The 11,530-nt window shown below is 45.6% G+C and overlaps 1 protein-coding gene across 1 annotated transcript; it reads left to right on the top strand.

The window, feature by feature from the left end:
• The first annotated feature begins 4,840 nt into the window (after positions 1-4,840).
• LOC139829436 (S-adenosyl-L-methionine-dependent tRNA 4-demethylwyosine synthase TYW1-like) lies at positions 4,841-8,335 on the top strand. The gene is made up of 4 exons (XM_071816948.1): positions 4,841-5,240; positions 5,792-5,876; positions 6,663-6,857; positions 8,013-8,335. The coding sequence occupies exons 1-4, from the start codon at positions 5,215-5,217 to the stop codon at positions 8,070-8,072; spliced, it is 366 nt and encodes a 121-aa protein (XP_071673049.1). The 5' UTR covers positions 4,841-5,214; the 3' UTR covers positions 8,073-8,335.
• Positions 8,336-11,530: the final 3,195 nt, after the last annotated feature.

The following is an 11,530-nucleotide window of genomic DNA, read 5'->3' as shown; positions in this document are numbered from 1 at the left end:
AAGAGGTTAGTAAATTCTTTTACTAATGTGATGATTGTCTATGTTTTCTCTGGCCGCAGGTAAGAAGGCTACTTCTACCTGAGAAAACCCATCTCTATCCTTCAACAGATTTTTAATGTTAATGCAAAAGTCAGGCTCCTGGTGTTTGTCTTCTGCGCTGCTGAGCTCTTTGGGGGCAGCTGACAGCCATGTGGCTGGTGCTCCGGCAGGAATGGCATCTTCTGGGCTGCGACGGGAGCTTGCGTTCTTTGGCGTGGTGACCCCGCTCACTGCAGCTGTAGCATTTGTCTTCTCTTTTGGGTTTCTTCTTGCTGAGGTAGGAAGTGCCGTTTGGGTTGGTCACCCAGAAGGACCAAAGGGACCAAAAGGTTACCCAGAAGGTCCAGAAGGACCAAAACATGTCAGGGTGGACATAACCTAATTTCTTTGATAGAATTTCAGAAAGGTTTTGGTTAATTACTACAAATGTAAAGCTTTCTTCTGCGGAAGTGGGCAATGTAATATATACACTCTGATGGTTTTGATTCCAAAGCACCAATTTAAAGCGTTCCCCCATGGTTTTATTCAGATCTTGCTCATGGCAATTTTCGTCCCATCCGTGTGCTAGGGTTATGACCGTAAGAAACGGCATTTTCCAGGTTGCGCCTGGGTTACCCTTCGTGGTGCTTTGCAGACTTTCTTCACTCTAGAATGATGGATTCGGGCATTCCGTTCTTTAATCTTGGTAGCAGTGAAGGATGCCAGGAGGACTTGAAATGGGCTTCCTGTTGTGATTCCAAAGTCCTTTTCTGCAAGAGACTTCACAGACACATAATCGCCCAATTGGATGTTATGTACTGGCCCATCCAGACCCCTACTCCAAGTTCCAAACACTCTTCCCAATTTTGTTAAGTTGTTTACGCAATATAACCATATAAAAAGTCATAATTTCATCCCCTTCTTGTGCAGACATCCCCTTCTGTACACTATAGGGTCTCCCATCCAGGATTTCAAAAGGATTTAACCCTTCTTTGCCCTTGGCCTTGTTCATATGCAAGAGGGACAAAGGTGAAGATTGAGACCAAGCCAAATTTGCCTCCTGCCCCAGATTTACAATTTGTTGTTCAATTAGATGACTCACTTCATCTTTTTTTTTTTCTTTCTACCTGGCCACTGGAGGAAGAATGATAAGGTGTATGTAGTTGCCAGTCTATTCTCAAGTGCTGACTGATTTGCTGTACAATTTTTGATTTAAAATGTGGCCCTTTATCAGAGGATATATCAGCTGGAACACCAAGCCTTGGTATTGTTTCTTGTGCTCATGTTTTAGTTACCTCCCGAGCTTTTGCTGTTCTGGTAGGGAGTGCTTCTGGCCAACCTGAAAAGGTATCAGTTAGTACCAACCAATATCAGCACCCCCCTTTTCTTGGGAGTTCCGAAAAATCAATTTACCATTATTGCCCAGGTCCGTTTCCTTTCCCAATTTGACCCATTTCTAGCTTAGGTATATTCTTAGGATTAGTCTGGAGGCAAAGAGCGCGTTGCTGTGTCACCTGTCTTACAGTAGTGTACCAATTTGTAGTTACTATTTTTGATCAAATGTTCGTATAATGTTTCTGCTACTAAAGGGCAAACTAAATAGGAGGTAACAATAAGTTTTCTCTTGTGGGGCGTGAGCCCACCCTTCCTCATGATATGATTCCTCTAAATCTATACTAAGTTTCTGGTCTTCCTTAGTATATTCTGGCTTACCTTCTGAAATAACCTGCCCGTCGGGGACTAGGGCACTTTCCGCTTTTACCTTTTGCTTAGGCACCAGTTTTGCCTCCCTGTCCACCAGCTCATTTCCTTTTTTCCAATTCCGAGCTCGCTTTCTGGTGCGCCTGGATATGCATGATTGCCACCTTCTTAGGAAGTTGAGCTGCCGATATTTCTCCTGCACGTTTGATATGTGTGCCTTGAGAGTTCAAGAGTCCTTCTTCTTTCCAAATTGTTCCGTGCACGACCCTGAAAGCATACTTAGAGTCCATATAAACGTTCACAGTTTTACCTTCGGCTAGTTCCAGAGCACAGGTAAGGGCGATTATTTCTGCCTTTTGTGCTGAAGTACTTTCAGACAGAGGTCCAGATTCCATCACTTCATGGCTAGTAGTTATAGCATAACCAGCGTGCCTTTCACCGTTCAGGATATTGCTGCTTTCGTCCGTAAGGCAGTTCTCAGTGTTCTCCATAATCCTATGTCCTTTAGATCTGCTTGGCTGGATTATGTTGTTTCAATGGTTTCCAGGCAATTATGATGAACTGGTTTTCCAATGTTGTCACTGAGGAAAGAAGCTGGCTTGACAGTGTTAGTGAGGATGATTTAGCTTGATATTTGAGAAATCTTTGTGGGGAAAGCCAACGTCCCCCTTTTTCTTTTAGAACTGTAGGCACCGTGTGGGATACCAGCACAACCATTTTCTGACCCCTGGTAAATTTCCGGGCCTCCTGTATGTTCAGTACCGCTGCAGCAACTGCCCGCGGGCATCCCGGCCACCCTTTTGCAGTTGCATCTGATTGTCTGGAGAAATAGGCCGCTGCTCGTCGGTACGGGCCAAGATCCTGTGCCAGTGTACCCAAGGCTATTCCCTGCTTCTCGTGAGAGAATAGAAAAAATGGTTTACTCACACCTGGGAGTCCTAGAGCAGGCGCTGTCAAAGCCTTACCAAGTTCTTCAAAGGCTCGTGTAGCTCCTTTATTCCATTGCAGGTGTTCCTGATCTGTGGCTGCTGGCACATACAGTGGCTTGACAAACAATCCATAATTATAAATCCACAACCGGCACCACTCTGTCATGCCCAAGAAGGGTCCGTAATTCTTTTACAGTTTGAGGCTTTGATGTTTGGCATACGGCCTCCTTTCGAGCCTGGCCCAGGGTCCTCTGCCCTACGCTGATTTCATAGCCCAAATGAGTTACTCATGAGTTGCTGTATCATCTGGGCTGTCTTCTGTGATACCTGGTATCCTTGGAGCCCCCAAAGTTCAATAAGCTTACAGTTCAGGTTATGCATGTCTTCTGTGTCCTGGTAGCGATCATCCACATATTGTTGCATCTGTCCTTCATCAGATGGGGCTTCCCAAGATTCAAGATCTTTAGCGAGCTGATTTCCTAGTACTGTTGGGCTGTTTTTAAATCCTTGTGGCAACACCATCCAGGTGAGCTGGGTTTTACATAAATATTGTCTGGCTGGCTTCACGGAGAGAGAGGCAAAAAGGCATCTTTCAAATCTAAAACAGTAAGCCAAATCAAATTAGAGTTAATACAGTCAGAAAGGTGTTTGCTACCACTGGGTAGAGGTCCTTTATTATTCTGTTTATAACCTGACTTGTATTAATTTCTCTATTACTGGCCAAATTCCTTCTCCCAAAAAGGTTGGAAGGAATTGGACATATATAGAAATTTATCAATACCTACTTGTTTACCCAATTTGTATTTCAAAGGTTCACAAAAATATGCCCGTTCACTTTGGCCAGTGACTCCCTTTACCTACTATGTAATTGTTACTTGTTGTCAATCCACCAAAAATTCCACTTGTTTCTGTTCATTCCAGGTTCCCATCAGTCTTTTTCAAAACTTGCTACTGTCTGTTTCTCTCTCTGCCTACTTCCTCTGTACCTTCCCCAACGTTCATTTTCCCAACATATATACTGACCTCTCTCTAAAGGCTTTCAAAGCCTTCCAACCTCTTCAGTTCCATACTTACTTATCCTTTCAAGAATCTTCCTTGTCCCTGTTACTGAATACTCTCCAAGCTTCATCTAACAACCTTTCCAAATTTCTACTTTCTGTTGCCCTCAGTTTCTACAACTTCTCCAGGGGAGAAGGTCAATTCCCTGTATCATTGGGATCAGCATTTGGATCATCGTTCAGTTCCTCACCACCAAAACCAGAAAGAAGGCAAGGGAAGATGGAAGTGCTTTTGTCCAAGAAGGCCCCGAAATCTGCGTGTGGAGGCGAGTGGCTGCCGGGTGACGGTCCCCACTGGTGCAGTGACACGTGCTGCCCCACTGTGGGCCCCCCCGTGGGTCACTGCGGAGCCCAGGTGTGGTCGTGTAGGAAACGATCACCTTGCCAATAGAACAGGCCCAGGCAGGATCTCTCAGCAAAGCACATTTTGTTAATGATTTTGCAAGACCGGGTGTTCTCCCTAAAGGCAGGCACGCATAATAGGGCAAAAAGCCCCCGTTTATATCCCCCCAAACCCTGGGTGCAATTTCCCTCCCCTGTTGCCCACTGGTCGGTTCTTCAGGGTTTACAGAGCACCCGACACCTGCCTCAGTTTACGTATTTCATTCATCTAATCCGAACAACACCCTTTCCCTTATTGATCTATTTAAAAATGGGTTCCTGGCTCTTTGGCCGTCCTTCCCTCTAGATTAACTTGTAAATACAGGTGTCAGTTTGCATTCTGGGATTAGTTTGAAGAGATTTTGTTTTACATTCAGGATTCACAGTCTGATGTGTCTCGGTCCCTTCCCTCGCTGGGGTCAGGTGCCAGCTCCCCAGTTTTGTGAAAACAACGTTTCTTCCTTGAACGTTCCTTACAGTTCAGTGCACCTGAGGGTTATAATCCGCAGCCTGGACGGTCTCATGTTTGTGGGTGACTCGGTGCCCTCGTTGCTCTGATGTTGGAGCAGCTCTCTGCTGAACGCTTCTCCCGTCGTTACTGAGAGATCGTGTCAGCCTGGGTTGCTCTGTCACTGCAAATCAATCACTCTACTTGTGCTGGAGTTCTCGGGTTCCTCTTTCCATTGATGTTACTGATGAGGTTGGGCTGGTTTTAGGACGGGAGTGGGATTAGGCTGTTCAGGATGGTAAAAGCTCCTTGCGCAGGTGAGCAAAGTTCTGCTGCGCGAGTTGGGAGGTTCCTGCGTTCAGCTGGATCCGGCTGCGTGTGACCTGAGTTTATTGGAGCGTGGCCTAGTTCAGAGACGTGGTTGTGTCTTTCTCTGGGTGTGAGAAGCTAAAATGCTTTGATAGCCTCATTTAATTAGTGCTGAGAGTCTGTTCACAGGATAGGTGTTTTAAGTGGTTTTGGGAGAATGGGGTTAACATCACTTTGAAAAGGGATTGAATGAGAAGTGGTGCTTGTTTCTTAGGGTGAAAAATCCAATGGGAATCCAGCTTCTTCTGAAGGAATAGAAGACAAACTCGTAAATGGATCAGCCACCCTGGAGGCAAAGTAAAGATTTTCTATGGGTCTCAGACTGGCACAGCAAAGGTATCAGTTACTTTTTTTTTTCCCCACCTACATGAAGTAATTTGAAATATTGAGACTCAAGTCTGTTGCTTGCCTTAGAAGTATTGCACAGTGTAAACATCGGAAAGTTCATTAGCTCATGAGAAGTCATTGCCCAACATGAAAGACAACGTAAAATTATGTAAAAATAACATTTTTTTCTACTTGCTTTAAATGGCGCATGCAGTAGAGACATTGATGATGAAGTTTAAAGTTTACTCTTGCCGTACCCGTAGTTGCGAGCGGGTCTTCTCAGAGACAAGTACTGGTTTAGGTGCTTTTGAAAAAAATGGTGTGTGTAAATGTGAAATCATTAGTCATTAAAATTCATGTCACTCTCTTCTTGCAGCCAATATACTTGATTTTTTTTTTTCTTAACATGAGGAATTCTAGGTCCAGTGTCCAGTTCTCGGATGTCTTTGTTCTTTCTGTTGTGGGAGGTGTCTTGTGACTGGGCGTGTGGGGGTTGTTTGGTCGCTACCATGCTTGGGTTGAAGCAATTGATAAATTCCTATTTTTTTTTTTTTTTGGAGGTTTGCCAGAGGTCTGGCTGAAGCCGTTATTTCACTTTGTTTGCCTGTGGAAGTCATCAGCATGGGAGATTATGATCCAGAGGAGGTAAGTACCTTATAAATATGACTAATAAAGAAAAGCTTTTCCTTGTGTTGCGAAGGCTCTTTTCCCCTTGTATTTCTCTCCTATTATTCTGGAAATTCCCATGCTGTGTGTTAAAAATCGCTTCCCTTCTGTATAAGTGTAGCCCATCAACCCTCAGCAGAAAACACCTAAATTTTGAATATTCCTAGGAGAGGATTGCCTAGAGTATTTTGATGGTGACAGTGACTTGGTATGAGCTGGTTCTGTAACTCAGGTGTGAGTTCAGTGAGAGCGGTTGCACCAGGTCCCTCTGTTCTGTCTCTGTATCCCCAGGGAAGGGTTCAAAGCCAGAACAAGCAGATGGTGACAATTTGCAGCCTTCACAGGCTCATAAGCTAAAAACTCCTTGCTGGTCATATTTAGATGGAGTAATCCTTGAGGCATTTTTCTTCTGTGAATATTGATAGTTGTTTTTTTGAATCAGTGAGAAACTTGATTGCTGCAAGAGTCTGCTCAAGAAGCTGTCGATTGGGGTGGGGAAGGGAGATGTTCTGTTCTCTTGTACCACCTCTGTGAAGCAGCAGACAGACAGTTTGATCTCTCCTGGCTAATTTAAGGCGTCTCTGCAGGGGGGATGGCCGTTCGCCACTGTTGGGGTTATCACCTGCAGCATCCCACACCAAAATCCCACTTAGAAAAAACCTCATCTTTTAACTTCTTCCAACTCCCCATGTGTTCCAGTTGTCTTACTAATGGGAAGCGTTCTGAGAAATGCACCGATCTCTTCTATTCTCTTGATATTATTAGACAACCGGCAGGAACGTTTGTGTGTTCTTGGTAGCTACGTACACTGACGGGCAGCCAACCGAGAGTGCAGCGTGGTTCTGCAAGGGGTTAGAAGAGGCAGCGCGTGACTTTCGCTTTGGGAAAACGTATCTGAAAGGCCTGAGATGCGCTGTGTTTGGCTTGGGAAATGCGGTTTATGTCGATCATTACAACACTGTAAGTATCTGCTCTGCACCTTTCTGAAGTTTCTGCTCCGCTGAAAGGCTGAGCTTCCCAAAATGCTCCAAAACTGAATGATAACTGGTAGCTTGTGTGAGATTTGCAGCCTTTGTGTGGACTGGGTTTAGGGCACAGGCAGTGCAGTTTTGAAGCAAGTGTGCTGCCCCTTGAAATGGGAAAGGAGGTTGTTAGCCAATCTTGCAGCCTGAGAAAATGCTGATTCCCTTTCCATCAGTGTTCAGTCTTGCATAAAAATACAAATACAGCACAAACTAAGTGCCTGCAAGCAACACAGAGCTGGAGAGAGGCTGATGGTTCAGGTATTTGGCTGGGTTCTATTTGCAGTGCTTCCATTTTGCTGTGTGAACGCTTTAGTAATTTAATCTGTTCAGGTAGGTGTCAGGAACTAAAATGCAGATAGAAGCACTTTTCATATTAGTGTCTCCTGTGGTGATTAGTAGGTACAGCCTAACACGTTCTTATTTGTTTCTGCAGTTGCTTGTAGCTGCTTGAAACAGTTCCTGCTGGGCTCAAAGTTTGGGTGGTGGGTTTTTTGTGTGGTTTTCTTTTTCCCAGGAAGTACATTTAAATCTTTCTTCAGCCTTAGAGGGAGGCTCAAGCTGCTGTTCTCATAGGAAAGATGACTGGGGGAAAAAAAGGCACTCAACCAAAACCAAAATGGGCCCAAACAAACAAAACAACCAAAAAAAAAACCCCAAACTAAAACCAAGAGCAGCAAAAACCCCAAACAAACCCCCAGTGTGACTCCACAGATATTCCTTCAGTGTCCTCTTATTTTATGGGTACAAAAATATTGATTGTCTTTTAGACTTCCCTGCTGCTGTAAAGTCAGCACAGACCTGTGCTCTGGTGGGTTGTTCACCATCGTTAGTTTTAACCGCTCCTTGATTTGCCAAATGATTTATTGGGAGCGATAGCTGGATATGAGGCTGGGCTGTGGTGGGCGCTGGAGGAACCCAGATGTCCTTTCGTGGGGAGAGTAGATGGGTGTGAGGGGAAAGCCCAGGGTCCCGTTGCTCTGGCCCTGGCAGGGGAGCTGGGACCGGGAAACTGGTTCTTCTGTGACACAACCTGTTCTCGAGTCCCATCCTGTGGTTTTATTTGGATTTTTCTTTTCTGCTTGCTTTGCAGCCCAAACGTGAACTGCGTGCGCTCTTGTGTCTTCCCAACCTCCCCGTGGGGACCCTTTGAGGGGATTTTGTCTTGCTGGTCTTTTTCTTGGGTGCAGTGTCCAAGAGCAGTTGGAAGATGGTTTTTGGAGGTGGCTGGTTAGTTCTGTTTTCTTAGGATTGTTCTGGCGGATGGTGATGGGTTTTAAATCTAAAATCTCTTGGCAAAAGTTTGGCCTCAAACTTCAGGTAAGGGCAGAGAACTCATCAGTCAAGTGTGATACAGATGATAGTGATGTCCTCACACTATCTATGGAGTATCTCTCATTTATTTTATATGGATAGTGGTGATACACTTCAATAATCATTGTAGATTCTGTTCTGCAAATAAGGAAATATGTGACATCTTCATAGGTCTTCCGAATTCTTCTGTGGGCAATCTAACAGCACAGGTGCGTGACACAGCTGCTGTTAATGGACAAAATGGCCTGAGAAGATGATCTGCCAGTGTCTATTAGTTTCAGAATGCTTTTATTATAGCAATAGGTATTTTTCATTCAAATTAGTTGCTAAAAGAGTAACAGTTCCTCCAGAATCTAATTCAAGAATTCAAGGGAGCAGCCTGGGATGGCGAAGCCAATGTAGGAATTAGTGAATCTACTTGGGCTGAGGGACGGATGTCTCTTCTCCATCTCACCTGGGTGAGAGGAGCTCTCAAGAACTTGCAGGTAGATTTGGGGGAGGGATTGAAATGGGATGAGCTGCCGTGTGGTCGATACCCATGGCCTCACTTCCGTAAGACACGGTTTGCCGTGGTTGCCACTAGTGGAGGTCACCCATGTGAGATCTTCATGGCAGATGTTTTGCGACAGGCTCAGCAAGCGTTCTGACTTACCACGGGGCTTATTGTGAAAGGTCCAGGATTTTGGTTTTTCTTCAGTACTAGTTGATGGAGGTGAAAGTATCATCTAGATCTTTTACTTAGGTGACACATCTTACCGTCTTTGGTGGAGCAATTTGAATCCCAGAATGTCCAGTAAGAGGAAGATTGATGTGGAAGGAAGGCGATTTATTGATAGATGGGAAAGCAAATACGTGTTTGTGTTTCAGGGAGGAAAAGCCAGTATGTCTTTTGTGTTACGAGACAGAGTCGGCGATACAGGAGCACGATGCACATAACAAACACAAGCCCTGTGGGCCAAATCCTCAATTTGAATGCAACTGCGGGGCTGCTGTGGCCTCCGGTGAAAATGTTCGACACCCCATCATAGGCTTAGTTTGACAAGAAATTATGCGCTTATGTATTGGAAATTTTTGTTATTCCTGTTGTCCCCTGCTGCAAAGCAGAAGGGGCTCTTGGATTAAAATGGGCATCTGGGTTTAGGCAAAAAGCCAGATCCTAACAATTTGTTAGCTCTTTTCTGCTCAGCTGGTGAGGTTGGTATTTCTTACAGCTCCTGGCATTCCCAGCCCTGAACTCTGCCAGTCTCGTTTTCTTGACACCAGGTTCGGCTTGGCTTGCCTGCTGAAGCAGCTGCATTTTTCACTGACCTTAGCAGGCTTTTACTACGTGTTAAAAATGTCCAAGGTGTTCTTAGTTTCCTGTATGACGAGAAGGATCTGAAGCAGCATCACGGAAAGACCAAGCTTTCCATCCATTTTGCGACTGCAGTATTTTTGCGTGTCAAGTAGAGCCCTGTAATATCCCCTCTCGTGTTCTCACTCCTGCTTTCAGTTCACGGAAGCAAACCCTTCCACAAATCTCAAGCCTTTTATACTTTTCAACAGCGCTTTCTTTTCTTTTAAGGGAAAGAGGAAGCCTAAAGAATAGCTCTTGGTGGCCTTTCAAGGGTTTCTCAAAGACTGAGCAGCCCTAGGAATGAAACTGGAGTTTTCTCCTGTCGCACTTGGGCAAACTGAAAAATTCCGCTGCCCGGATTCCACTTCTATTCTGGTATAAAAAGCTGAAATAATTTGAACAGGTTCCTTTCACCAACAGTGACATTTTCTCGCTTTAGTCAGAACATTCTTTTGGGTGGTGGCTCAAGTGCAGCAATTGTGTTCCAGCCAATGCTCCTGAAGTCGGTGGTGATGGATTTGCCGCTGTGTCTGACCTTCGGCTCCGGCACACTCCTGTAAAACAGCGGGAAACTGGGACGTTTTTTCCCCCTGTAAAGATCTCCTGCTGTGAAGCTCCCTTTTCTGCACCGAAATGTTTCAGCTTTAACAGACAATCATTGCTTCCAACCCCAGGGCTTTTGTGGAGGTTGCTTGGTAGACCCACACTGATTTGCCAGCTGTGTATTTCCCTCCTCAGAAGAAAAGCCCTCTGGAGGTCGTTGAGGAGTTTGTGAAGCACAATGTGACATCAGATGGGCTATAACCGAGCTCATGGTGGCTGCATTTTTGGAGGAGGATGGCTGAGTCTTTCTTGTGACTTCTGGGCATTTTTCAACCACTGCTCTACTTCATTCCTTTGTAATTATGCCTTTTTGTGTATGCTTTCCAAGCCTTTTCTTGCAATGAGTTTTTGGTGGTGTAGAGATCTATGCCGGAAGGTGTCTTTGGGTTTTCTTCTGGACTTTTTGCCATGTTGGGATGCTCAGCAACCTGGTCCAGTGGAAGGTGTCCCTGCCCATGGCTGGGGGGTGGACACTAGATGATTTTTAAGGTCCCTTCCATCCCAAACCACTTCATGAGGGACCTGGGGGGGTTCAGCTGGAGAACAGGAGCTGAGGGGAGACCTTCTGATCTCTGAACTGCCTGAAAGGAGCTTGGAGCCAGGGGGGTCGGGCTCTGCTCCCCAGGAACAAGCGCCAGGAGCAGAGGAAACGGCCTCAAGTTGCACCGGGGAGGCTGAGGTTGGATGTGGGGAACAATTTCTTCCCCAAAGGGCTGTGGGGCATTGGAGCAGGCTGCCCAGGGCAGTGCTGGAGTCACCATCCCTGGAGGGGTTTAAAAGGTGTTTAAATGAGGTTCTCAGGGACATGGGGCAGTGCCAGGCGTGGGTTATGGTTGGACTCCCTGATCTTGAGGGGCTTTTCCAACCAAAATGATTCTATGACTATTGACCTGCTGCAGGTGAAATGGGTTTTCAGCTGCTGGATTTTCCATATGCACTGCAGCTGCCTGTCTTCTCAGATCTCTACTGAGGAGGAAGACTTAAAGGTTAATTTTGACACTCATCTCAAGTCTCACATCATGCACACCTTAAGCTTGATGTAAAGCAGAACTGAAGCTTTCTCTGCTTGTTGTTTCTTTTTTAGACCCTGTGGTTGGGGTGTTACAGCCTCTGTGTGGCTGTGAGCTGTGCTGGTCATTTGATTTGGTGCAGGGAGACAGGAATTCCATACCCACGCTCCTCTCTACTGGTTGCATGTCAGCACAGCTTACTAATCCTCCAGCCAGGACTAGCTGTACGCTTTCTGCTTTAAACCACGTTTGCAGATTCTTAGTCACGCAAGACTGAATGTAGAACTGCAGGGACCAGTGACTGGGTAGGATAAACGTTACCTTCTATTAGCAGGTACCACCTGTGCC

This window comes from Patagioenas fasciata, chromosome 19 (genome assembly GCF_037038585.1).
Source record: "Patagioenas fasciata isolate bPatFas1 chromosome 19, bPatFas1.hap1, whole genome shotgun sequence".
Classification (NCBI taxonomy): domain Eukaryota; kingdom Metazoa; phylum Chordata; class Aves; order Columbiformes; family Columbidae; genus Patagioenas; species Patagioenas fasciata.
Note: the sequence above shows the minus strand (reverse complement) of the source record. Positions and strands in the feature narration are given on the sequence as shown.